The sequence below is a fragment of the Spermophilus citellus genome (assembly GCF_964194105.1).
Source record: "Spermophilus citellus genome assembly, chromosome: 2".
NCBI classification, from domain to species: domain Eukaryota; kingdom Metazoa; phylum Chordata; class Mammalia; order Rodentia; family Sciuridae; genus Spermophilus; species Spermophilus citellus.
The window spans coordinates 39,246,003-39,273,525 of record NC_138183.1 but is presented as its reverse complement, the minus strand read 5'-3'; the positions used below and the strand labels follow the sequence as shown (position 1 = coordinate 39,273,525).

The 27,523-nt window shown below is 40.2% G+C and overlaps 1 protein-coding gene across 2 annotated transcripts in view; it reads left to right on the top strand.

Annotated features, from left to right (window-relative positions):
- Nucleotides 1-4,705: 4,705 nt before the first annotated feature.
- UBE2R2 (ubiquitin conjugating enzyme E2 R2) overlaps nt 4,706-27,523 on the top strand; it is a 108,846-nt gene continuing 86,028 nt past the window's right edge. For both annotated transcript variants that reach the window (XM_081272354.1, XM_081272353.1), the window contains exon 1: nt 4,706-5,641. In XM_081272354.1, the coding sequence (XP_081128480.1) occupies nt 4,721-5,641 (921 nt within the window). In that variant the 5' untranslated portion in view covers nt 4,706-4,720. The remainder of the gene's footprint in view (nt 5,642-27,523) is intronic.

Below are 27,523 nucleotides of genomic sequence, written 5' to 3'. Positions count from 1 at the left end.
TGTTGAATTTGAAAAATGTTGGCCTCTTAAAAAGAGTCATTCTTAAAAGTCAGAATTATCCTTCCTAACCCAAATGTATCTTCCTCCACCTTAACTTACCAAGATTTCCTATCCTTTGTGTGTGTGTGTGGGGGGAGGTGAACCCAAGGTCACTTGACCACTTGGCCACATCCCCAGCCATATTTTGTATTTTATTTAGAGACAGGGTCTCACTGAGTTACTTAGTGCCTCTCTGTTGCTGAGGCTGTCTTTGAACTCGCGATCCTCCTGCCTCAGCCTCCCCCAACAGCTGGGATTACAGTTGTGAGCCACTGTGCCTGGGTAAGATTTCCATATTTTTTCTTAATTTTTTTAATATTTATTTTTTTAGTTTTTCGGTGGACACAACATCTTTGTTTGTATGTGGTGCTGAGGATTGAACCCAGGCCGCTTGAGCCACATCCCCAGCCCCATATTTTTTCTCTTTGGAAAAAAGATAATGGATTAATTGCAAGTTCCCAGGTTTGCAAGTACTAAGTGATGCCTTAGTGACTGAGGGGAAGGACAGGTGCAGTGGTACACACCTATAATCCCAGCTACTCAATTCTAGCTACTCTGGAGGCTGAGACAGGAGAAATGAAAGCTAAAGGCAAACCTGGACTACTTAGCAAAATTCAAAATAAAACAGAAATAGAAAAAGGGCTCAGTGATAGGCACCCCTGGGTTCCATTCCCAGCATGGTGAGGATGGAAGGGTGGAAGGTTGGTATTTTGTTTTCTTTACCACAAGAGGGCACTAATCAATCAAGTAAATGTCAACCTATCATTAGAAAACAAAGAAAGCTCTAGGAAGTTATTTCTACTATTTTCCATTAAAAAAAAATGCTGTCCTAGCAGAATAAAATAGACATTATTATTGCTGTATGTACATACGTGACTTTATGACCAATGTGATTCTGCAACCTGTATACTCAGAAAAATGAGAAATTATACCCCAATTCAAATGTATGTCAAGATCATTGTACTGTCATGTGTAACTAATTAAAACAAATAAAAAATTTTAAAAAGAAAAAAATGCTGTCTTCTATATATCTAGATATATACCTATCTAGTAGTTCTGGAGACTGAACCCAAGGCCTTGCACATAGTAGGTAAACTGCTGTTCCATTGAGCTACTTCCAGCCCTATTCTTTGTTTAGACTATAGTGGCTTAGTACTAAAGATTGAACCTAGTGCCTCCTGCATGATAGGTATGCTGTATCACTAAGCCACAGCCCCGCTGCCCCCCCCACCCCAGGCAGGGTCTAACTAAATTGCCAAGGCTGGCCTCAAACTTGTGAGGAATCTCCCTGCCTCAGCTTCCCAAGTAGCTGGAGTTATAGCCATGAACCACCATGCCTGGAAAAAAATGTTTTGAGCACTTAGTATGTGGCAAACATTGGGGTAGGTGGTAAATGGTTATGAAATTTATAGTCCCGAATACCTACTGTGTGTCTGAGAGTGCCTGAGATTCTAGACTTGCGAGTGGAGTCCAACTTTTGTGTGTGTGTGTGTGTGTGTGTGTGTGTGTGATGATACTGATTGTCTTCCTGACCTTGGCCATGAGTCTGAGAACAATTACTTAGTGTCTACTTTGTGTCACACTGTGTGCTGGTTTCATGAGATACAAGGATGAATAAGACACAGTTGTTGGGCTGGGGATGTGGCTCAAGTGGTAGCACGCTCGCCTGGCATGCGTGCGGCCCGGGTTCGATCCTCAGCACCACATACAAACAAAGATGTTGTGTCCGCCGAGAACTAAAAAATAATAAATATTAAAAAAAATTCTCTATCTCTCTCTCTCCCTCCCTCCCTCCCTCCCTCCTCTCTCACTCTCTCTTTAAAAAAAAAATTTTTTTTAAAAAAAGACACAGTTGTAGCCTACCAATAGGTAATGTTTTACTTAAGCTAGTTTTGTAGAATTGCAGTTCCTCTGACTTGAGAATTGGGAAAGATTTGAGTACAAAACTCATTACCACACTAAGCTGCCAGCCTTCCAGCTTAGGATCATGTCCATAGTGGATACTTAGTATGAGTTTGTGAGTTGAACTCAGGGGACAGCTTCTGGTCTGGGTGGCAGATATATATTCAAGTGGGTTAGGTGAGAGAGCTATCATTGTATAGATCAGGGTGAGGCTATGATTTCATATAGGTGAAATGCTTTGAAGATGAACTTTCTGCCTATGTGTCTACTCACAACCTTGCTATTAAAGGTGTCAACACCATCTCCCACGTTTCCAGGTCAGCAATCTTCATGTCCCTAAATTGGTGGAGGACTGGAAGGCTGAATAAGGCATACATCATTATTTTGGGAGGAGGGTTGCATTGAATAGGAGGACACTTCTCCCTACTAGCTTCCAACTTAGGGCCTGACAGTTCTCTACACTGAGCCACATCTCCAGCCCAACACTTCCCTTCCTCTGACAAGAGCTCTAATTCTAGTGGAGTTTGGTCTCAAGACCTAGATGGTAGGTAAGGCTGGGGGTTAGAGAATGTTTAAAGTATGGAGACCTCATTCATTGAAAACAAACAAACCCAAGAAAGAAAGAAAGAAAAAGAAATAAAAGAGAAAGGCCCTTTATGATTTGTGCACACTGATTTTCTTTCAAAGAGTACAGTATAGAATGATGAAGAAGGATGAAGCTATACTTTACAATGAAGAAACCTGATATACTTACTACCTCAGCCAGGTGATCAAGGTCAACATCAACAGTGCTAAGTCATGTTGCTTTATCATGTCCTCGATATGGTATGATGAATATGGCATTTTTATCTCTATGATTTTTTCTCTTAAAACACATAACCCCAGTCTTATCACAAATCCCAGGTGAAGGACCACCTACAAAACATTTGAGGCCAGAGGTGGTGGTGCATGCCTATAATCCCAGCAATTTGGGAGGCTAGGTAGGAGGAACAAAGTTCAAACCCAGCAGCTTAGTGAGGTCCTGTTTCAAAATGAAAACAAAAAGTTCTGGGAATATAGCTCAATGGTAAAGTTTCCCTGGGTTCAATCCCCAGTACACTCCCTACTATAAACAAAATTGTTTTGACCAATATTTTTCAAAAGCATCAAGGCATCAAACACAAGAAAAGTCTAAGAAACTGTCACAGTCAAGAGGGAGTCTAAGGAAACATGAAAACTATAGTCTGGTAGCTTGGATGGAATTCTGGGACAGAAAAGGGACATTAGGCAAAAACTAAGGCAATATGAATAAAGCATGAACATTAATGATAATGTATAATACATTAATAATAATGTATCAATATTGGTGATAAATATACTACACTAATATGTTATTAGGGGAAACTGGGTGCCAGGTACATGAGAACCCTACTGTCTTCTCACTTTTTCTGTAAATTTAAAACTGTTGTAAATATAAAGTGTATTAAAAAAATGAAGAGTGGTATCCACAAAATAACTATACTGTTCTTTAAAGCTCCTAGTTATGGATCACTTGCCAGTCACCATGCTAAATGCCATACATAGATGATCTCATTTAATCATTACAATTGCTTGTGTTAGGTATAATTAATATAAGTGGTGGAACCAGGGTTGAAACCAAGATCTCTGTGATCTCAAAATTGAATGGAACTCTCAGTATGCTGGCTTTTCTGGGAAAGGGTTTACACAGTTACAACACATGCTTTTCTAAGAGAAATAAGTATTCTTTTTTAAAAATATATTTTTAGTTGTAGATGGACATAATACCTTTATTATTTTTATGTGGTGCTGAGGATCAAACCCAATACCTCACACAAACACTCCACCACTGAGCCACAATCCCAGTCCAAGAGAAAGAAGTATTCTAAATAATGGGGACTGAAGACTGTCTCCACATTTTATTTCAGTTATGATTATCTCAGAAGTTGGAGGTTGAACAATCAAGCTGAAAGAACTATGGGGATGGGTGTCAAAAGTCCAATCTCAGTAATTTTACAAACCCGGATAAGCAGAGCAGTTGTCCATCCCATAGCACATTGAGAAGGGCCAGGAAACCAGGTTTAGTTTAATTCTCTTTCCTCATAACTTCCTCTTTGTAGTTATTAAGGGAAGCAGGAACTGGCCTTCCTGCCTTTTCTCTTTTGAAAACATGCCCTCTCTAAGATGGGTGATTTGCCCAGTGGCACACAGGCCAGGAGGTTGGATCTGCGGGAGATTAAGTTGGGAGAGAAGTTGGGAAATAGATGGACATAATACCTTTATTTTATTTATTTTTATGTGGTGCTGAGGCTCGAACCCAGTGCCTCACACTTGCCAGGCAAGCACTCTTCCACTGAACCACAACCCCAACCTCAAGCTGGGAAATCTTGTTCCCATCGCTATGACCCATATTATCAGTCCTTCTTATTCAAGCACCTACTAAGTTCAGGGACTGCAGACTGGGTGTTGCGGGGGTGGGATGGGGTTGGGGGTGGTCTGTAGAGGACTAGAGCTCGTACTAGGACTAGTCCTAGGACTGCTGTTTGGAGGCCGGTGAATACACGTTGGGGGAAGTCACTGAGAGCTCTTGGACCTGAAAGTCCCTTCCGGGATACGCCTCTGGAACCGCGGCGCCAAGCCACAAAACCGACCCTTTGGGGCCAAGGCGATTCTCGACCGCCCGCCCTCAGGCTCCTACAGCCATTAGCCCTTTAAGGGCGGGGGACACGCGCCGGCGTCACAAAGCGCCGCCACCGCCACCGCCACCGCGCGGGCGGGAGAGATGGAAGCCGGGAACCGAGGGGAGGAGGGGAGGAGGACGAGGCAGGCAGGCAGGCGGGCGGGCGGGGGAGGGAGGGGCGCGCGCACGCGCGTCGGGCCGCCAGCCGCCGAGAGCCGCCCCCCTCCTGGCGCGCGCCCCTCCTCCCTCTCTCCCTCCCTCCTTCTCGGCTCCGTCGCTCCCGCGGCGAGAGGCGCTCTCGTTCTCCTCCTCCGCCCCTCCCCCCGCGCAGCCGCCGCCGCCGCTGCCGCGAGACCCCCGCGCGCCACGCTCCCCCTCCCCCTCCGGCCCGGCGCGCCCTTCGGCCCCGGCGGCCCCCGAGGCGAACGAGAGGGCGAGCGAGCGCGGCGCTCCCGGGCCGGCCCGGCCCCCTCCGCTCACCATCGCCGGCCCTTCGCCGCCTTCCTCGGCTTCCACCTCCTCTCCCCCCCCCCAAGTAGAGGCCCCCTCCGGGGGGGGGAGGCCCCGGACCGGGAGCGGATTCCCCCAACTCCTTCAACCCCTCCCCCACCCGGCCGGAGTGTGAGGAGAAGGGCCCGGCCCGGCCCGGCCCGCGACGCGTGTGAGGACACCGGGCCGGCCCACGGGCCGTCTGGGGCCTGGTCCGGCCCGCCGGGTGTGTTAAGACCGGGGCCCCGTGCGGCCCGGCCCGAGGGCGAGCGGAGGGGAGGGGCCTGGTCCGGCCCGGCCGGTGCGCGAGGACTGGGGCCCCGGCCCGGCACCGCCGCCGCCGCCGCCGCCGCCGCGATGGCCCAGCAGCAGATGACCAGCTCGCAGAAGGCCCTGATGCTCGAGCTGAAATCCCTACAGGAGGAACCGGTGGAGGGCTTCCGGATCACCCTGGTGGATGAGTCCGACCTCTACAACTGGGAGGTGGCCATCTTCGGACCCCCCAACACCCTCTACGAAGGCGGCTACTTCAAGGTACCCTCACCCCCTCCTGGACCCGGCTTTCCCCGCCGAGGCCTCGGTTCCTCCCCGCGTTGGGCAGTTTTCGGGGCGGAGAGTGTGAGCGCGGGTGAGTGGAGGGGGCTTCTCGCCTCGTAGCCCCCTCCCCCATCCGTGGAGGCAGGAAGGCCTTGCTCACCAAGTGCCTTTTCTTTGTCATGGGGCGGGGGCGGGAGGCCAGACTGCACCGGGAAATAGGAAAGTCTCTCCGGCTGGGGTAGTGGCTACAGGGGAAGGAGGGCTGTCTTTGTTTCCCCAGCTGAGGGTGTGTGGAAAGAGGTGGTCTTTCTTTTCTTGATCTCCCATTAGAGCTCTCCCTGCGCAGGCTGGAACTGCCCCAGAGGGCAGGGTGACCTGCACTTATTGGATTGGACTTTTCTTTTTTTGGGGGTGGGGGGTGGGGGGAGGGGAATTAGCCTGTCATTCCAGAGGCTGCCAGTGCCCTGACATTTTTAGGTTTCATTGGGCTTCTTGGATAGTGGTAGTTCCAACTTTGCATTCCAGTGTGCTGTAATAAAGGACCCTAGGGGTGGTTTAAAAAAGAGGTGCTTGCGTTGTCTTGCCATTATCCACTTGAAGGAACTTTAGCCTTCTTTCTGTCCTCATTCTCCATTTACCTCAGTCAGTGCTTCTTTAAAAACGCCCTTTGTCCTCACCCCGCCATCAAGTTTACTAGCATTTTTTTTCTTCATGTAGAAACACCCACAAAGGGTGGAACGTGTCTTGAGGGGAGATTGATAGTTTCCCACTTTAGGGAAACAAAATGAAAAGATTTTGCTCAGGTAGAACTCCAGCGAGTGGAGTCATTTCACAGATGAAAAGTATGGCAGGTGAGATGGTTTTCTCTGGGTGGGATGGCTCCTTAGAGACCATAGACATTGTTTCTATTGTTTCCTGTGATTTTAGAACAGTGCTTCCAAAATTATTCTGGAATCCAAAGTATTTTTCTAAAAACTCCAAGGTAGATGACTTGGAGGTAGTTTTTCTTTTGTTTTGGGTTTAGCATTTTTGCAGGGAGGAATCCCAAATTGAGGATTTGAATTTTTAAATTTTGGTGGCAAGACAGAGGAAATGAGTACTTAGGAATCCATTTTATTTTATTTTTTTATTTCCAAAATTAAGTGAAATAGGCCAGTGAGTCAGTTTTAGTTTGTTTTGAAGGGAGGGGTTATCTTGGCACAGGTTTTAAATGAGTATCTTAGTCATGTAGTTGTGATGTGTATTTTTAGGACTTAACCAATTACTTAACTCTTGTTTTCTACCCTTCTCTAAAGGTAGAAGCTTTAGTTTCAGGCTTTAAATTGGGTCAACTTTGTAGAAGACAGTATTGATATGGAACTGTTTAATAGTGACACCATAATACTAGGAACACCTAGTAAAAAACACATTTTTAGAATATTATGTAACAGTGATATTCCTACCGTTTGCTTCATTTTTTGTGAATATAAATTACACTTTATGTATGTGTGTATATTTGTCAACACATGCTATATTTTTCAGATGCAGGAATTTAAAATTGCTAAGTAAAGGTGCAAGTTATTAGTGGCAAATGGAAAAGGTATTGCATTGTTCATGTTGAAGTACACTCTACTTTTTTAAAAATATTTTTTAGTTGTTGATGGACATTTATTTTATTTATAAAATAAATTGAATTTATTTATTTATAAAATAAATTGAGAATTGAACCCAGTGCCTCACGCATGCTAGGCAAGCGCACTACCACTGAGCCCCAGCCCCATACACTCGACTTTTAAATATAAATTTTTATTTATAGATATTGGAAATATTTTTGCACAAAACGGAATTTTTTTTTTATAAAAGCATTTTTAGCAAAATATTATTTAACTTCAATGGATAAAGTTTAACTTTTAAAAAGTCTTTGGAATAACTGATGGTTAAGGCAAATGGGTACTAGTTAGAATAATCTTACTCCAATGCAATTTTGTTAAAAAAAAAAACTGTGAAAGAAAATAATGGGTTGCAAATTGTAGTGCGGTTAAACAAACCTCACAATTTGGGGCTGGGTTATAGCTCAGTTGGTAGAGTGCTTGCATTGCATGCACAAGGCGGCAGGTTCAATCCCCAGCACCACACACACACACACACAAAAAAAAAAACCACAATTTGGAATTGGTAGTATGCAAGGGTTCCTTGTAGCATATACACTGATTTAAAACAAAGGCTTTTTAATTTCAGTCCTGTTAAAAAGAATGGCTTGAGGGGCTGGGGATGTGGCTCAAGCAGTAGCACGATCGCCTGGCATGCGGTCCTGGTTCGATCCTCACCACCACATACAAACAAAGATGTTGTGTCCACTGAAAACTAAAAAATAAATATTAAAAAAAAAAAAAAAGAATGGCTTGAACTGGGGTTGTGGCTCAGTGGTAGAGCACTAACACTGGGTTCGATTCTCAGCACCACATAAAAATAAAGGTATTGTGTTCATCTACACCAAAAAAAAAAAAAGTTAAAAAAATGAATAGCTTATCTCCTATTTTGTTGTATGTGTTAGATTTATTAGCCTTTGAGAGTGTTTACCTTAAATTTGATTTTTGTTTTTGTTTTTGTACTGTGGATCTAAGTGCCTTGCCATTCTACTACCTCCAGCCCCTTTACCTTTAATTCTGAAGTGTAAAAAATGTGTGGAAATTTTTTTTTTTTTGAACCCAGGGGTGCTTAAGCCACTGAGCCACATCCCCAAGCCTTTTTAATTTATTTTTTATTTTGAATCAAGGTCTCACAAACTTGCTTAGGGCCTTGCTAAGTTTTTGAGGCTAGCTTTGAACTTGTCCTGCCTCAGCCTCCTGAGCCATTTAGATTATAAGCTTGTGCCACCTTGCCCCACTGAAAATTCTTGTTATTTGTGGTGCTGGGCAATGAACCCAGGTCAGGGTTTTGTGCATACTAGGCAAGTGCTGTTCTACTGAGCTACATCCCCAATCCTTTTACCTTTATTTATTTATTGTTTTAAATTTATTTTTTAGGTATAGATGGACATAACCCAATGCCTTTATTTTTTTATGTGGTGTTTAGGATGGAACCCAGGGCCCTGCCCGTGCTAGGAGAGTGCTCTACCGCTGAGCCACAATCCCAGCCCACTCTTTTACCTTTAATTTTAACTTGTAAAAAACGTATGAATATTTGAATATTTTAGTCTTGGTTTTTTTTTTTACGTTTATGTGGGCTCATTTTTTTTTTTTTTTAAAGAGAGAGTGAGAGAGGGGAGAGGGGGGGGGAGAATTTTTAATATTTATTTTTTAGTTCTCGGCGGACACAACATCTTTGTTGGTATGTGGTGCTGAGGATCGAACCCGGGCCGCACGCATGCCAGTTGAGCGCGCTACCACTTGAGCCACATCCCCAGCCCAATTTTAGTCTTGTTTGAAAATTTATTCACTAATGTTTTCTTCTATTTTGTCCTTTATTGTATTGCCTTTTATCTCATTCGTCCTTTGTTGGAAAAAAGGCAAATTTAAATTTATGGTCATTGTTTTTTATTCCACTGCTTTTGTCTTAAAACAAGGCTTTTAGTGTGTTCCACTACAGCTGCAGTTAAAAGTTGGCACAGAGCTTTTTGTACAACTCTTCTCCCTTATCAAATGTTGTTAATTTTTGAACATTTGGTATAATTTATTTTCAAGTTGAATTCTTTTTTCTGTTGGACATAATTGTTTGAATAACTGCCAATCATTCTTTAAAATTCTCATAGTATAACTTCTTTAACTTTTAGGTGTTAATAGATTTCTAACATCTTTTCACCATGCAGTGGTTGGCACCACAGGAACTGTGGTGGAGACTGTGAGACTTATACTGTTTCTTAGTAATTTTTTTTTTTTTTTTATTCATCCTTTTTTCACTTTTTTAGTACCTCTAAACTGATTCTTAGCTTTGGAGGCAATGAATGTATGATGGGAAAAGGTAGTTTCTTCTGTTTTGCATATCATAAAATCCTGCCCTCACCTTTTCTTGATGTTATTGAGGGAACATCTGAATTTCTTTGCTTCTTGGAATTTTTCCTCTATTAGTTGATGGTTTAGGACATAGAGAACACCCCTGAGCTCATTTTGATACTATGGAGCAAGCTGGAATTTTTATTATTTTACTGTTGATCAAGGCAGTAGTTTCTCTCCTTTAAAAGGAACTATCTTTTCAGATACCTTCTGATGATGATTACAATGAAGTGTGAATGATTTGGTATAGAACCTCCTTGGAATTCCTGCATTATTTATCTAAAAGCATGATAGTGTGAGATTATAGTAAAAAATGAGAGTGCCTTTCATCATATTCATGACATAGAAGTTTAGATAATAAAGAAAAACTTAAAATATCATAGGTAACTTCTGTAGATTTTATTCAGTAATCTGAGATAATGAAATAATAGATGCATTCCATTTTTAGAAAACCCCAACTGACAAAAAGTATTTGTTAAATACTTAAAATTTTCCCTAATAGGAGCACTTCCTTATCAGAATAACAAACTCTTCAATTCTGTACATGTGCGTGCACACACTCTTTTTTAAAATAAAGGAATATGCATATTCTCTAGGCTCCATTTGTTCTAGGATAAAATAATCTGTTTTCTGCCTCTCCTTTATCACCGGCCCCGGGCTCTTGAGCTGCTAGGATTACAGGCATGTGCCACCTCGCCCAGCAATAATAATTCTTAATTCTTGTGGTTTTTTTGAGGGGGTGTAGGGGGAATCTTATGTGTATGTGGTCCTGGGGATCGAACCTAGGGAGCTCATTGTACCCCTGAGCTATATTCCCAGCCCTTTTAAAGAATTTTTTTATACTGAGACAGGGTCTTGTTAAGTTGCCCAGGCCGACCTTGAACTTTATTAGTATTGGGAAACCCAGGGGTGCTTTACCCTTGAGCTGCGTTCCCAACCCTTTTTAATTATTTTTTATTTTGAGATGAGTTCTCTCTAACTTGCTTAGGGCCTGGTTAAGTTGCTGAGGTAGGGCTCAAAGTTGTCATCCATCTCCTGAGTTGCTGGGATTACAGGAGTGCACTACTGCACCCAGGCTGGCCTTGAACTTTTGAAACTTCTGCCTCAGCCTCCCAAGTAGCTGAGACTACAGACACCACAAAGTTCAAGCCCCACTCTTTTTTTGGTTTGTTTTTGGTACTGATGACTGAACCCAGAACCCAGGGATGCTTTACCACTGAGCTATGTCCCCAGCCCTTACATTTATTTTGAGACAGGGTATCACTAAATTGCTGAGGCTGGTTTTCAATTTGTGATCCTCCTGTCTCAGCCTCCTGAGTTGCTGGAATTACAAGTGCATGCCACCACACCTGACCCAATACTTAATTACTGTGTAATTCTTAAAATGTAGTTGCAACAATTCTTAAACTCTTTGCCATATGAATCCTTTTGAGAAACTGATAGGTTTTTATCCTCAGGAAAAAAAATGTACATGTAAGCCAATTTGTATAGATTTTGAGGCCATTAACTCATGGGTTAAAAATCCCTGATTTAGCCAGGCACAGTAATCCCAGCGGTTTGGGATGCTGAGACAGGAGAATCACAAGTTCAAAGCCAGCCTCAGCAACTTCGAAGTGCTAAGCAACTCAGTGAGACACTGTCTCTAAATAAAATACAGTATAGGGCTGGGGATGTGGCTCAGTGGTTGAGTATCCCTGAGTTCAGTCTCCGGTACCAAACAGAAAAAAGAATCCCTGATTTACCCTGGTGTGGTGGCACATCCCTAAAATCTCAACCTCTCAGGAGGTGAGGCAAGGGGTTAAAAGTTGGAGCCCAGCCTGGGACACTTAATGAGACCCCTGTCTTAAAAATAAAAGGGAAGATACGCAGCCCAGTGGCAAAGCCCTGGCAGGGTTCAATAACCAGTACTCCCCCTGCCCCCTGCAAAAAAAAAAAAAAAAAAAAAAAAGCCTATTTTAAGGGATTTGAATAGGCAATTTGAAAAACAGAATTGAACTTTTTTTGCGGGGGAGGATACTAGGGATTGAACCCAGAGGCACTTAATTTTTTTTTTTTTAAAGTAGAAATGGTATAGAGAACTGTTTTTTTTTTTTTTTTTTTTGGTGAGAGAGAGAGAGAGAGAGAATTTTTTAATATTTATTTTTTAGTTCTCGGTGGACACAACATCTTTGGTATGTGGTGCCGAGGATCGAACCCGGGCCACACGTATGCCAGGCGAGCGCACTACCGCTTGAGCCACATCCCCAGCCCCCACTTAATTTTTTTATTTATTTTTATGTGGTGCTAAGGATTGAACCCAGGGCCTGGAATGTGCTAGGCAAGCACGCTACTACTGAGCCACAATCCCAGCCTTTTTTTTTTTTACATTTTATTTAGACAGAGGATCTTGCTAAGTTGCTTAGAACCTTGCTAAATTGCTAAGGCTAGCTTTGAACTTGTGATCCTTCTGTCCCAGCCTCCCAAGTCCTGGGATTATAGGTGTGTACCACTGTGCCTGGAGGAATTGAACAGTTTAAAAATTATAACCTCCCTTCCCCCACATGAAGATTTTGTCAGTTAACTTTGAGCTTTGAAAATTTACCTTGAGTTTTAGCAACATTATAAATGGAAATAGCTTAAGTCCAAGGGTTTGACACTAAATGGCATTTAGTTTAGTTTAGTTTTTTGTTTTTTAAAATTTCAAAGCAAACATGACAGATTTTTTTTTCCTTTTCTCTGTGTGTGTATCTGTGTGTCTGTCCCTATGTGCATGTTTTGCTGGGGTTGAACTCAGGACCCTGTTCATCAAGGCAAGTGTGCTGCCACTGAGCTACAGTGTGTCTTAGAATCCATGAAATCTTTTTTTGAAATCACAAGTTGCCATCAGCCAATGATAGATAGGATTTAATTTTAAGAGAATCTTTCATTGAAATCTTTTTTTTTTAATACTAGAATCATTGTCTTAGATTTGATAAAAGGAGGATTAATTCTTCTTGGAATGAAGGATTTGAGTCCTAATTTATATATATGTATAAATATATATAAATTATATATATATATATAAATATGTATATATATATATATATATATATATATATATATAAATAAGTATGTGTGTGTGTGTGTGTGTGTGTGTGTGTGGTGTCTGTTTTGTTTTTTTGGTAGTGCTAGGGATTTAATGTAGGGCCTCCTGTATGCTAAGCACCCCCGTTGTTAAGCTAAACCCTGTCATCCTAATTAAACTTTAAAAAAAAAATATTGTTGTCAATGGACCTTTATTTTATTTATTTGTATGCGGGTGCTGAGAATCGAACCCAGTGCCTCACATATGCTAGGCAAGTGCAAATGCTCTACCACTGAGCTACAACCCCAGGCTTGGCCCCCCCAACCCCCAAACTTTTTTCACCATGTTGATTCTCCTTTCTTCAGAGATTTGTTTAGTAAATGGTGTTTATTGTCTACTCATCAAAGGCCAAGTAATGTAGGAAAAGGCACTTCCTTATAGGTACTGAGGGAAAATAGTAGATAGAACATTGATAACTTTAGAAGAGAAAGTAGTAGGATGTTGATAACCTTAGAGCTTTTATGAATGATTCTCATAAAAAAGTTTAAAAATTTTTTATTCTTTTTTTTTATTGTTTGTAATTGGACACAATACCTTTATTTTATTTATATATGGTGCTGAGGATCGAACCCAGGGACTTGTACATGCTAGGCAGGCGCTCTATGCTGAGCCACAACCCCAGCCCCTTTATTCTTTTTAGTTATGTTACATGACAGCAGCATGTATTTTGACATTATACATACATGGAGTATAACTTCCCATTCTTGTGGTTATACATGATGTGGCGTTATACCAGTTGTATGTTTGTATATGAACATAGGAAAAGTAATGTCCGATTCATTCTACTTTTCTTGTCTTTTCTTTTCTTGTCTCATCCCCTTTTCCCTTCATTCCCCTTTGTCTAATCCAAAATACTTCTACCCCCCACTCCCCATTGTGTGTTAGCACTAAGGCTTATCAAAATTTTTGTGTGAATTTTACTTATTTGAGATATTGAAGATTGAACCTGGGTACTCTATTACTGAGGTACATCTCCAGCCCTTTGTTATTTTGAGTCAGGGTCTCATTAAGTTGCCGAGGCTGGCCTTGACTTTATGATCCTCCTGCCTTAGCCTTCCAAGTACAGTTGATCACAGGTATTTGTGGGGGTTGAACCCAGGGGTACTCTACCTACTGTTGACCCTAGCTTTACTCCTCTCCCCTCTCCCAACTCTTTCCTGTTTGTAGTACTGGGAATTGAATTTAGAGCTTCATGCATAGTAGGCTAGTGCTGTACCACTGAGCACATTACCAACCCTTGAATTTAAAAATATAGAAATGTGAGGTATAAGTGTTACTGATGTAATTATAAATGTTTATGAAAAGCAAAGTTTTTAAAGCTTCAAGGCCAATTAGAGAATGATAATTAGGTTGATAAGTATTATCCATCATGATAAAATGTTCTGTTCCCTCTTGCTAATTTAGTGTTAGTGATTCTAATCTAAAGTTCCATAAGAACTTGTCTATGGGGGAGACAAGTGGAGAATAAAGGAGGTTCACAACTCCATTCACCTCTGCTAATCTAATTATGGGAAAATAACAGGAAGAGTACAAAATTCAGAGTTTTAGGACTATAGATCTCCATCCTCTGGGAGATTACATTTAAATGTTTTAATTCTTTTGTGTTCCTGAACTGCTTTTGAATTGTTACACATACAGCTATAAATGTCTGAGTAAGCTTGGAAAGGTGGTACATGCCTATAATCTGAGAGACTCAGAAGGCTGAGGCAGGAGGATTCCAAATTCAAGGCCAGCCTTAGCAACTTAAGCCTGTCTCAAAAATGTAAGAAAAAAGGATTGGCTTTATAGCTCAGTGGTGGAGTACCTCTGGTTTTAATCCCCAATACAGGGCTTGGCGGCGATGAGATTAAGCCTCTGTGTTCTGTCAACATAGAATTAAATTTCATCTTTATTCAGGGAGATGAGAAATTGTTATTTAAAGTTCATGCTAATATGCTTCTGAAGAGTAATTTTAGTTTGGATTGCAAGCATTTGATATTACTTAATAATCTTTCTATATGAGAATCGGGAAATTCACGTTAATAATGTATTTAAAATGTAAAGTAAGTAGTCCACTTTATTCATTTTATTTATTTTTGTGATGCTGGGGGTTGAACCCATGGGCAGTCTACCTACTGTTGACATCCCTAATCCTTTCTTTTTATTTTTTTATTTTGAGAAAAATATTGCTAAGTAGTAGAGACTAACCTTGAGTTTGTGATCCTCTTGCTTAACCTCCCGAATAACTGATCACAGGCAGGTACCACTGTGTCCAGAAGTAGTCTACTTTTAGCACATTTACATGATTTTTTTTTTTTTTTTTTTTTGGTACTGGGTATTGAATCCCAGGGGCACTCAACCCCTGAGCCACATCCCCAGTCCTTTTTGTATTTTATTTAGAGACAGGGTCTTGCTAAGTTGCTGAGGCTGACTTTGAACTTGGAATCCTCTTGTCTCAGCTTCCAAAGCCTCTGGGGTTATAGGTATGTACTACTGCACCCAGCACATGATTTTTTTTTTTTAAATTTTTATTTATTTATTTTTTTTAAAGAGAGAGTGAGAGAGGGGAGAGAGAGAGAGAGAATTTTTAATATTTATTTTTTTAGTTCTCGACGGACACAACATCTTTGTTGGTATGTGGTGCTGAGGATCGAACCCAGGCCGCACGCATGCCAGGCGAGCGCGCTACCGCTTGAGCCACATCCCCAGCCGGATTTTTTTTTTTTAATTAAGAAATATAAAAATGTTTGGGGCTGGGGTTTAGCTCAGTAGGAGGATACTTACCTAGCATACAAGAGTCTGGAGTTCAGTCCCCAGTAGTGACAAAAACAAAAAAACAACAAAAAAAGTTATTTCTTAGTTCAGGCTATTAAAATAAATTACTGTAGACTATATGGCTTATAAACAACAGAAATTTTATTTCTCAGAGTTCTGGAGGGTATAAGTTAGAAATCAAAGTTTAAAAATAAATATTTTTAAAAAAAGTATCTCTCTCTCTCTTAAAAAATACAAAAAAAAAAAAAAAAAAAGAAAGAAAAAAGAAATCAAAGTTTCACCATGGTCAGGTCCTGTTGAAAACCCTCTTCTGGTGTGCTGATAACTTCTCCTTGGGTCATCCTCCATATGGCAAAACAGAAGAGAGAGATTAGCTCTTTTCCTCTTTTGTGGGGGTTGGAGGCAGAGATGGTGGTGCTGGTGCTGGGTGTACTCAGAATGGGCTCTACCATTGAGCTACACCTGAGTCTTGGTTTTCTCTTATAAAGAAATCCTATCTGGCGATTTTACCATGATGACCTAATTACAAAGGCCTCACTTTCTACTATCATATGGGGTTAGTGCTTCAATATATAAATTATTAGAATGAACACTTAAAACGGTAAAATGTGGAATGCCGTTATCTGTTGCATATATATGCTATTAGTACAGTAGTGTAGGTATTATTGAATGCTTACTATGTGTTGTATACTTTACATAGAATATCTCGCGTAATCCTCCCATGAGATTATTACTGTTAATTGCATTTAGCATATAGAGAAGCCATGTCACACAGAGCTCATTTATTTTTTCCAGGGGTCTTCAGATAGAAAGTTGAAATATAAAGCTGTACTACCAGACTACTTAACTCTAAAGCCTGTGCCTTTTAACTGAGATCTTAGACCAGTTTGGAAGATACTTGAAGCTATGAAAGTGGAGGTTTTTGTTTTTTAGTAAAGTAGCAGTTTATATTTGAACAGGAAGCCAACCTTCCCAAAGAGAGGTCTTAAGAGGGTTGCTTGAAAATAGGGTTTTAAGAAAAATCAAAATCAAATTTAAGAGGTGATTTTTTGTTTTTTTTGTTTGTTTTCAGTCCTGGGGATTGAACCCAGGGATATTTAACCAGTGAGCCACATCCCCAGCCCTTTTAATTTTTATTTTTGAGTTAGAGTCTCATTAAGTTTCTTACTAAATTGCTGAGGCTGGCCTGGGACTTGTGATCCTGCTGCCTTTGTCTCCCAAGTCACTGGGATTACAGGTGTGTGTTACCAAGCCTGGTAGAACTTGATTCTTTTTTTTTTTTTTTTTTTTTTTAAGAGAGAGAAAGAGAATTTTAATATTTATTTTTTAGTTTTTGGTGGGCACAACATCTTTGTTTGTATGTGGTGCTGAGGATCGAACCGGGGCGGCACGCATGCCAGGCGAGTGCGCTACCGCTTGAGCCACATCCCTCGCCCAGAACTTGATTCTTATACTAGAAGCTTTTGCCTTACTTTTAGTGGAAGGTGGGAATGGTGCTAGTATTGAGAGATATAATCCCAAGAAGTTAGTTTGGGATTAGAAATGATGATAAAACACTTCTAAAATGACTGTGAGAACTTCATAGATGCAGTTAATTTTCTCAGTTCAAACTAGGTGTGATGGTGTGGACCTGTAATCCTAGCTACTGAGAAGGATCACAAATTCAAGGCCAGACTGGGCAACTTAGCAAGATCCTGTAAAATAAAAATGGCTGAAGTTGCAGCTCAGCGGTACAGCACTTGCCTAGCCTGTGCAACGTCCTGGGTTCAATCCACAGCCCTGCCAAAAAACCAAAAAAGTCAACACAGTATTGTATTTATGAATTAAAAATAATGCCTTATACTTTTCCAAGTATATTTAAACAGCATGGGGAAACATCTTTTTTGATTATTTTTATGGTTGAACCCATTAAAGGATACTTTTTACCTCTATTACAGCTGTCTCCATTCCTTGTGCTAGAAATCAAATCAGGCCCTTGTCCATGCCAGGCAAGCATGATCACTTAGCTATCCTCTCAGCCCCTATTATAGCATCTTTTTATTTTTAAAAAAAATTGTTCTTTTTAGATATACGTGACAGTAGAGTGCATTTTGACATATTATACATACATCGAGTATAATTTATTCTAGGATTCCATTCTTGTGGTTATACATGATGTGGAGTTTCACTGGTGGTGTATTCATATATGAACATAGGAAAGTTATATCTGATTCATTCTACTCTTTCCTGTTCCCATCCCCCTTCCCTTCTCCTCATTCCCCTTTGTCAAATTCACCAAACTTCTCTCTTTCTCTCTCTCTCTCTCTCTCTCTCTCTCTCTCTCTCTCTCTCTGTACTAGGGATTGAACTGAGGGGCACTCAACCACTGAGCCATATCCCCAGCCCTATTTTGTATTTTATTTAGAGACAGGGTCTCACTGAGTTGCTTAGCGCCTCACTATTTCTGAAGCTGGCTTTGAACTCGCAATCCTCCTGTCTCAGCCTCTCAAACCACTGGGATTGCAGGCATGCGCCACTCTGTACCTGGCTTAATTCACCAAACTACTAGTCTTCCTTCCCTTCCTTATTGTGTGTTAGCACCTGCATATCAGAACATTCTGCCTTTGTTTTTTTGGGATTGGCTTATTTCACTTAGCATGATAGTCTCTAGATCCACCCTTTACCAGCAAAAGTCATAAAGTCATTTTCTTTTTTATTTTTAGTTGTATTTTTTGGGTTGCTGAGGATCAAACTCAGTGCCTTACATGTGCTAGACAAGTGCTCTACCACTGAGCTACAACCCAGCCTTAAAGTCATTCTTTTTTTTTTTAATGTGGTGCTGAGGATCGGACCTAGTGCTTCATCTGTGCTAGGCAAGTGCATTACCATTGAGCCACAATCCCAGCCCAATGTCATCCTTTTTTATGGTTGAGTAATATTTCATCATGTGTATACATTATTATTTTATTTATCCATTCATCGGTTGAAGAGAACTTAGGTTGGTTCCATAGCTTAGCTATTGTGAATTGAGCTGTTGATGTGGCTGCATCACTTTAGTATGCTGATTTTAATACCTTTGGGTATATACCAAGGAGTGAGGTAACTGGTTCCATACCAAGTTTTCTGAGGAATCTTCATACTTCTTTCCAGAGTGATTGTACCAATTTTAGTCCCACCAGCAATATATGAGTGTATCACTTTCCCTACATCCTTGCCAACATTTATTATTTATTACTTGTATTCTTGATAATTGCCATTCTGGCTGGAGTGAGATGGAATCTCAGTGTAGTTTTTTTGGGGGTGGGCGGTAACTGGGGATTGAACTCAGGGACACTCAACCACTGAGCCACATCCCCAGCCCTGTTTGTATTTTATTTAGAGACAGTGTCTCACTTAGACCTTTGCTTTTTGCTGTGGCTGTCTTTGAACTTGTGATTCTCCTGCTTCCGCCTTCCAAGCCACTGGGATCAGTATAGTTTTAATTTGAATATCTCTAATTGCTGGAGTTGTTGAACATTTTTACATATATTTGTTGACCATTTATATTTCTTGCTCTGAAGTACCTGATCAGTTCCTTGGCCCATTTATTGATTGGATTACTTTTGGTGTTCTTTTTGTTTTTTGTTTTTTTGAGTTCTTTATATATCTTGGAGATTAATGATCTCTCTGAGGTGTAGTGGCAGTGATTTTTCTCCCATTCTGTAGGCTTTCTCTTTAGGTTCTTGATTGTTTCCTTTGCTGTGAAGAAGCGTTCTAGTTTTTTATACCATCCCATTTATTGAATCTTGAGTTTGCTTCTTGTGCTTTAGGAGTCTTATTGAGAATCAAACTCAGTGCCTCACACATGCTGGGCAAGTGCTCTACCACTGAGCTACAGTCCCAGCCCTCAGATTATTCACTTTTTTCACTAGAGATGAATCTTTTTTTTTTTTTTTGTGGTTGTTATTTTTTATTTGTTCTTTTTAGTTATACATGACAGTAGAGCATATTTTGACTTTGTATACATACATGGATTATAACTTCCTATTCTTGTGGTTGTACATGATATGGAGTTACACTGGTCATGTATTCATACATGAACTTAGGAAAGTTATGCCCGATTCATTCTACTGTCTTTTAGAGATGAATCTTAATAACCCTCAGATGACAAAGTGAAACAAAATTGATTCCACACCAAAAATATGGAGCTTTGCCATAATGACAGTAAGAGAAACATGTTTAGAAGGCAGTTCTCAAAACATGAATCCTGAGAAAAAATCTTGAATTATCTGGGGCAGTGGTGGTATAATACTGTTTTAGTAGGTATATGGTATAGCCATCCCTTCAAGTTATTTGCCTTGAAGAGGTCGATTCTTGTGAGTCCTGGTAATTTGGTTTAGAAATAGAAGCTTTCAGTATCCTTGTTGGTTTTTTCACTCGTGCTATTTTCCCACATTGTCTAAATAGGGGGAAAAATGAAATATATTTAATCAGGTGCTATCTGCTGATGAGAAAATTCAGTGCTGACGTTGATTAAAGCAAGTATAATAATTCTGCTACTATGATGTAGATACGATTTGCCTCTTTCCCCAGCTAATGCAGGAGTTTAATCCCCATAGTCATATGTTAATCATATTAAAAGTTGGAAACATAATTTCTGATGTTTAGAGGGGAAGTCTGGAAAGTGACTAGATTAGGTCATAAGGGTGGAGTCTGCATGATTGAATCCTGATGGCTTTACTAAGAAAAGGGGGGAGACAACTGGGATACAGTGATGCATATGCATTCCTGCCATGATGTGATGCAGCCAAGGGGAGCCCCCATGAACTCATTTAGCTCACACTTTTTAATTTTCATTCTTTTAAAAGTAACTCTGGGGCTGGGGCTGGGGCTGGGGCTCAGCAGTAGAGTGCTCGCCTAGCACTGTGTGAGGCCCTGGGTTCGATCCTCAGCACAACATAAAAGTAAATAAATAAGATAAAGGTATTGTGTCCAACTACAACTAAAAAATAAACATTTTTTTAAAAAAAGTAACTCAGGGCTGGGGATGTGGCTCAAGCGGTAGCGGCGCTCGCCTGGCATGCGTGCGGCCCGGGTTGGATCCTCAGCACCACATACCAACAAAGATGTTGTGTCCGCCAAATACAAAAAAATAAATATTAAAAAAAAAATTCATTCTCTCTCTCTCTCTCTCTCTCTCTCCTCTCTCCTCTCTCACTCTCTCTTTAAAAAAAAAAAAAAAGAGGGCTGGGGATGTGGCTCAAGCAGTAGCGCGCTCGCCTCGCATGCGTGCGGCCCGGGTTAGATCCTCAGCACCACATACCAACAAAGATGTTGTGTCCGCCGAGAACTAAAAAATAAATATTAAAAAAATTCTCTCTCTCACTCTCTCTCCTCTCTCACTCTCTCTTAAAAAAAAAAATTTTTTTTTTAAAAGTAACTCAGATATTTCATTATAATCAAAATCTGACTCATACATGTGCTCAGGGTTCCTATGCTGAGTTCTTTGGAAGTTTGTTAGTTGTGTTTAAACATTTGCTCAAAATAATACCGACAGGAAATTTGCTAGGTAATAACAGTTTCACTGAAAATATGGAAATTCTATAGAATTTAGATTTACTTTAGTAATCATGTGTTAAAATGTTTGTGGGGGTGTTAATGTTTCCTGAGTTCTGAATGGGTAAATCCCACCTTTCAATATAAACATTTCTAAAGTTGCTTTTTATTGGTAAACAATGGAGCAAACCATTTATTTATTTATTTATTTATTTTTAGTACCAGGGCTTGAACCCAGAGCACTTAAACACTGAGCCACATCACTAATCCTTTTTATTTTTTATTTGAGATATGGGGTCTTGCTAAATTGCTTAGGTTCCTTGCTAAATTCCTGAACTTTTGATCTTCCTGCCTTAGCATTCCAAGTTGCTGGGATTACTGTTATGCACTGCAGAGCCCAAGTTTAATTGTGCTTTTTTTGGGGGTTGGGGGCCATTACCTGGGATTGAACTCAGGGACACTCAATCACTGAGCCACATCTCCAGCCCTATTTTGTATTTTGTTTAGAGAGAGGATCTCACTGAGTTGCTTAGCACCTTACTTTTGCTGAGGCTGACTTTGAACTCATGATTCTCCTGCATCAGCCTCCTGAGCCGCTGGGATTACAGGCGTGCACCACCACGCCCGGATAGTTGTGCTTTTTGATAAGAAATTGTATTTTACTTGGGGTTTTTCTACCAATAGTATTTATCTAGTTGCCAGGGTGACTTAGATCTAATTTTATTTTGTTTTTTGCCCTACTTGGAGCTTGAACCCAAGGACCTCACACATGTTGGCTCTACCATTGAACTATATCTATACCCAGCTACTGATCTACTGATCTTAATGACTGAGGGTTTAACTAAAAATTAATTATGGTTAAAATCTTGGTTATATAGTTAATATAACAAATTAGTATCTTTCTGCAAATCTCCTCTATAATTAAACTTATTTAGGGGTGAAGGTTAAGAATTCTGCAGCAGTGATAATGGGGGACATTAGCAGAACCTGCCAGCATGTAGTCCCATGAAGATAAAGATCACTTAACCACATTTGAACAATCTAATGAACAAAACAAACCCAGTTCCATTTTAGCCTTTATTTACTTTTTAAAATACTTTTATTTTACTTATCTATTTTTTTAACCTTTGTTTTATTTATTTATTTTTACATGGTGCTAAGGACTAATCCAGGGTCTCACAGGAGCTAGGCGAGCACTCTACTGCTGAGCCACAACCCCAGCCCTGCTTATCTATTTTTATGTGGTGCTGAGGATCAAACCCAGGGCCTCGTACATGCTAGGCAAATGCTTTATTGCTGAGCCACAATCCCAGCCCCTAGCCTTTATTTTTTAAGGTATTGGAAGAAGTTAATTTTTTTTTTTTAAAAAAAAAAGCCTAGAAGTACATTTTGGAAGTGAATTTCTTAAAAAGTGGAGATTTTTTTTTTCTTCTTTTGGTACTGAAGACTGAATTCAGGAATGCTCTGCCATTGAACTACAGCCAGCTTTTTTTTTTTTTTTTTTTTTTTTTGTACAAGGGATTTAATCCAGGGACACTTTACCATTGAGTCACATCTCCAGCCCTTTTTTATATTTTATTTAGAGGCATTGTCTTGCTAAATTGCTTAGGGCAGTTTAGCCTCGATAAGTTGCTGAGGCATATCCAGCTGGTTTTTAAATTTTGAGACAGGGTCTCCCTGAGGTGTCCAGGCTGACCTTGAACTTGCTATCCTCCTGCCTCAGCTCCCTGAGTAGCTGGGATTATAGTCACATAACCTGGTCCAGCCCCACAGTTTTGTGATTGATTGATTGATTGATTGATGCTGTGTGGATGGAGCCCAGGGCTGTGCACATTCTGTCACTGAGAGCTACATCCCCTGCCCTAAAGTTGATTAGAATTTTAAAATAGTGGCCTGTTATGAATATTCTGATGGGATTGGGAGTGTGGCTTAGTGGTAGAGCACTTATCTAGCCAAATGAGGTCCTTAATTCTTTCCCCAGCACTGGGGGAAAAAGAAAAAAATTTGATGGCTCTTTTTTGGGGGATGGAGGCGCGGTGGTGGTGGTGGTGTGTACCTGGGATTGAACCCAAGGGCATTTAACCATTGAGCCACATCCCCAGCCCTTTTCATTTTTTATTTCAAGACAGTCTTGCTAAGTTGCTTAGAGCCTTGCTTAGTTACTGAGGCTGATCTTGAACCTGTGATCCTCCTGTTTCAGCTTCCTGAGTTGTTGGGATCACAAGCATGCACCAGCATACCCACCTTTAATGACTCTTTTTTTTCCTTATAACTTTATTTATTTATTCATTCATTCATTTTTGTGGTGCTGAGGATACCAAACGCAGTGCCTCACATAGCCAGGCATGTGCTCTACCACCAGGCCACAACCCCAGTCCTTTAATGACTCTTACTGTATTAAATGAATTATTATTTTATTATTATTATTATTTATTACATAGTGCTTGGAATCAAATCAAGGGCCTTGCTTATGCTAGGCAAGAGCTCTGCCACTGAGCCTCACTCTTAAGTATAAAAATACATTTTTATAGTTGAATTTATGCTTTTTTTTTTTAAAAAAAGTGGTGCTTCATTTATTTAAAAAGCAGGTAATTAATGACAAGATATTTCCATTTCATGTATAACTTGTTCCTACCTGTTATTGAAATTAGTATAGTAAGTAAGGTTTCTACAGCCTAACTGGCAAGATTTATGGACATCTGCCAGACAGGTCAACATGGACACTTCCACTGGGTTATATTTACAAATGTGGTCAAATTCTTTTTTTTTTTTTTTTTTTTTTTTGAATATTTATTTTTTAGTTGTAGTTGGATACAATATTTTTATGTGGTGTTGAGGATCAAACCCAGGGCCTTGCACGTGGTAGTCAAGCGCTCTACCACAGAGCCACAACTGTAGCCCAAAAGCAGTCAAATTCTTGCTAACTCTGTTGCCCTAGTTCATGCTATAAAGTTTAGTGCATAGTTCCATGAAACAAAAGCACAAGTGCAGACACATAGAGAGAAGCCATATGATTAAATACGTGGTTTGAGTAAAACTTGAACTCTGTGAATTATATGCTTTGGAACATAAATAAGACAAAAAATAAAAAGCTAAATGACTATCCCCCCTATCCCCCATGAAAAACAGGCCTTTTGTTTTTGGTGGTATTGGGGACTGAACTTGCTAGGAAATCACTGTACCACTGAGCTATATCCTCAACCCTTTCTTTTTTTCTTTCTTTCTTTAATTTTGAGACAGGGTCTAAGTTTCCCAGACTGGCCTCAAACTTGTGATTCTTCTGCTTCGGCTTCCCAGGTAGCTGGGATTTTAGGTGTGCATCTGGCTATCTCTTCTCTTTGCCATGGTTGCTAGAATGCTCAGTGCTAAATTTGAATTTATGCTGTGATAATACTCTGTATGCATGCATTTTCTCAAAGAATCTTGATATTTAGCCAATTTTTTTCTATTCATAGTATATATTAAGTCTCTTAGTTATGGAGAATAACTGCATATAGCACATTTCTCTTTATGTGTATACCTTGAACAAATTGACATTTTTTTTTTCTTACTTTCCTTTTTCCCCCCTTCTTTTTTCTTGTTTTGGTACTGAGGTTGAACCCAGAGGCACTTTACCAGCCATATCCCCAGTACTTTTAATTTAATTTTTAAAAAATATATTTTTTGTTTACTTTTATGTAGTGCTAAGGTTAAAACCCAGTGCCTCACATGTGCGAGGCAATTGCTCTGCCAGAGCCACAACCCCAGCACCTCCAGTCCCTTTTAAATTCTTTATTTTGAGATAAGGTCTTGCTAAGTTACTAAGACTGGTTGCAATCTTGCCTTAGCCTCTCAGTTGCTAGGATTACAGGTGTGTGTTGAATTTTTTTTTTCCCTTTACTTACTGGTTACCACTGGAGATTTAACCCAGGGTGCTTTATCACTGAGTTAAATCCCCAGCCTTTTTAATTTTTTATTTTAAGTTGTTGAGGCCCTCACTAAATTGCTGAGGCTGGCCTTGAACTTGGAATCCTCCTATCTCAGGCTAGGATTACAGGTATGTGCCACCATGCCTGACCAAAAAAAAAAAAAAAAAAAATTATATGGTGCTGAGAGCCAGGTATGATGGCGCAGGCCTGTAATCTCATCTATTCAGGAAACTGAGGCAGCGGGACTTACAAGTTGAAGGCCAGTTCAACAGCTGTCTCAAAAACAAACAAAAAATAGCTTAGTGGTAGAGTACCCCTGGTACTCAAAAAAATAGAAAATGATGCTGAGGATGGAACCCAGAACATAAGAGCCTGCTGAGCAAACACCATTCCCATTCCCAAATTAATTAATTCTTCACAAGGAGGTACTCCTTGCTGGAGGGAACTTATGTTTTTCTTTTACTGGGTATTGAACCCAGGGGTGCTCTAACTGAGCTACACCCCCAGTTCTTTTTTATTTTTATTTTTAGACAAGGTCTTGCTAAGTTGCCAGGGTTGGCCTCAGAGCCTCCTGTTGCTTGGATTATAGGTAAGAACTGCCACACCCAACTTGGAGAAACTTTTTAGGTAGGGTGAAATTCCTGTGATGTACAAATGATTACAAACATGCTCTCTTGTGGTTAGGTCATTTATTACTGTTCTAGCTACCATATATGTCCTGAAAATGTTTGTTAAGTCTACGTCTCTAATTAGATCTCTCTTGAGTTTTTGCCTGCTTGTTAGATATTTCCAGTACTATGTTGTATTGACACTAAAGACTTAAAATACAGATGAGGGGGCTGGGGTTGTGGCTCAGAGATAGAGCGCTCACCTAATCTGCGTGAGGCACTGGATATATTCGATCCTCAGCACCACATAGATATAAAAAATATTGTGTCCACTTATAACTAAAAAAATAAATATTTGAAAAAAAATGCAGATGGGACTTTACCTTTTTCCATAAGCCTTCTATTCTCACTGTCCTGGATATTGGACACTACCAGGCCATGTAAGCATTAGAAATTGGGAATCATTTCCTCTTTTCACACATCCAGTTATTTTTTAATACATTGAGACCCTCTGGTATTTAGCCCCCTCCTGTCATTGCTACTGCACCATATAAGTCCACACTCAGTTGTCACTCACTTGAATTGTAACAGTGGCCCCATAACTTTATCTTACGCCCTTCTAGCTGTGATGCCACCAAAGTAACGTTTCTGAAACCCTAGTCTGACGTATAACCCTGACCACATACACAAATGAAAAAAACCTATCAACTCATCATTTTCCACAGCATTAAATAAATAGAAATTTCTTTGTGTGATATACAAAGCACCCATGATCGTTTGTTTTTTGTTGTTGTTTGTTTGTTTTGTTTTTTTGGTGCTGGGGATTGACTCAGGCACTTAACCACTGATCCACATCCCCACCTCTTTTTTGGATTTTATAGAGACAGGGTTTCACTGACTTGCTTAGGGTCTTGCTAAGCTGCTAAGGCTGGCTTTGAACTTGCAATCTACCTGCCTCAGCTTTCTGAGCTGTTGGGATTACAAGTGTGCACCACTTCACCCCCAGTAATTAGGTTCTTGATTATTTTCCAACTTTATTTCCTATTTTTGTTCCATAGGAGGTCTCTGAAGGTACCATTGCCTAAGCTGTCCTCTGGAATGTTTTTTTGTCATGGGACTTTGCCTTTGCTCCCATTAGTGCAGTGAACTCCAGATATTAAGATCCAGTGCACTGTGAATGACCTCTTTAAATGTACTGGATTTCTCTTTACCAACTCCTTTTCCCTCTTAGATTGTTGTAAAGCAAACCCCAAACATATCCACAGCCCTCATCTCTAAATATTTCACTTCCTAAAATATAGGGATGCTCTTTGTGGGGGGGGGGGTAACCAGGGATTGAACCCAAGTGCTCTTAACCACTGAGCTACATTAAAAAAAAAAAAAAATATATATATATATATATATAATATATATATGAGACAGGGTCTCACTGAGTTGCTTAGGGCCTTGCTCACTTGCTGAGCCACTGGGATTACAGGCATGGGCCACTGACCCTGGCTCGGGACACTTTTTTTTTTTTTTAATCATATTTTTTTCACTTAAAAATAATAGTAATCCCTTTATATCATCTAATATCTGTGTACTCAGTGTTCAGATTTCCCTGATTTTTCTTGTAGTTTAAAAAATATTTTTTGGGCTGGGGATGTGGCTCAAGCGGTAGCGCGCTCGTCTGGCATGCGTGCGGCCCGGGTTCGATCCTCAGCACCACATACAAACAAAGATGTTGTGTCCGCCAAATACAAAAAAATAAATATTAAAAAAAAAATTCTCTCTCTCCCTCTCTCTCACTGTCTTTCACTCTCTCTTTAAAAAAAATATTTTTAAGTATATATATATATATATATATATATATATATTTTTTTTTTACTTACAGGTGGACACAATATCTTTATTTTATTTTTATGTGGTGCTGAGGATTGAACCCAGTGCCTCATGCATGCAAGGCAAGCACTCTTCCTCTGAGCCACAATCCCAGCCCCTCACAGTTTAAAATTTTTTTAAAAATATTTATTATTTTTAGT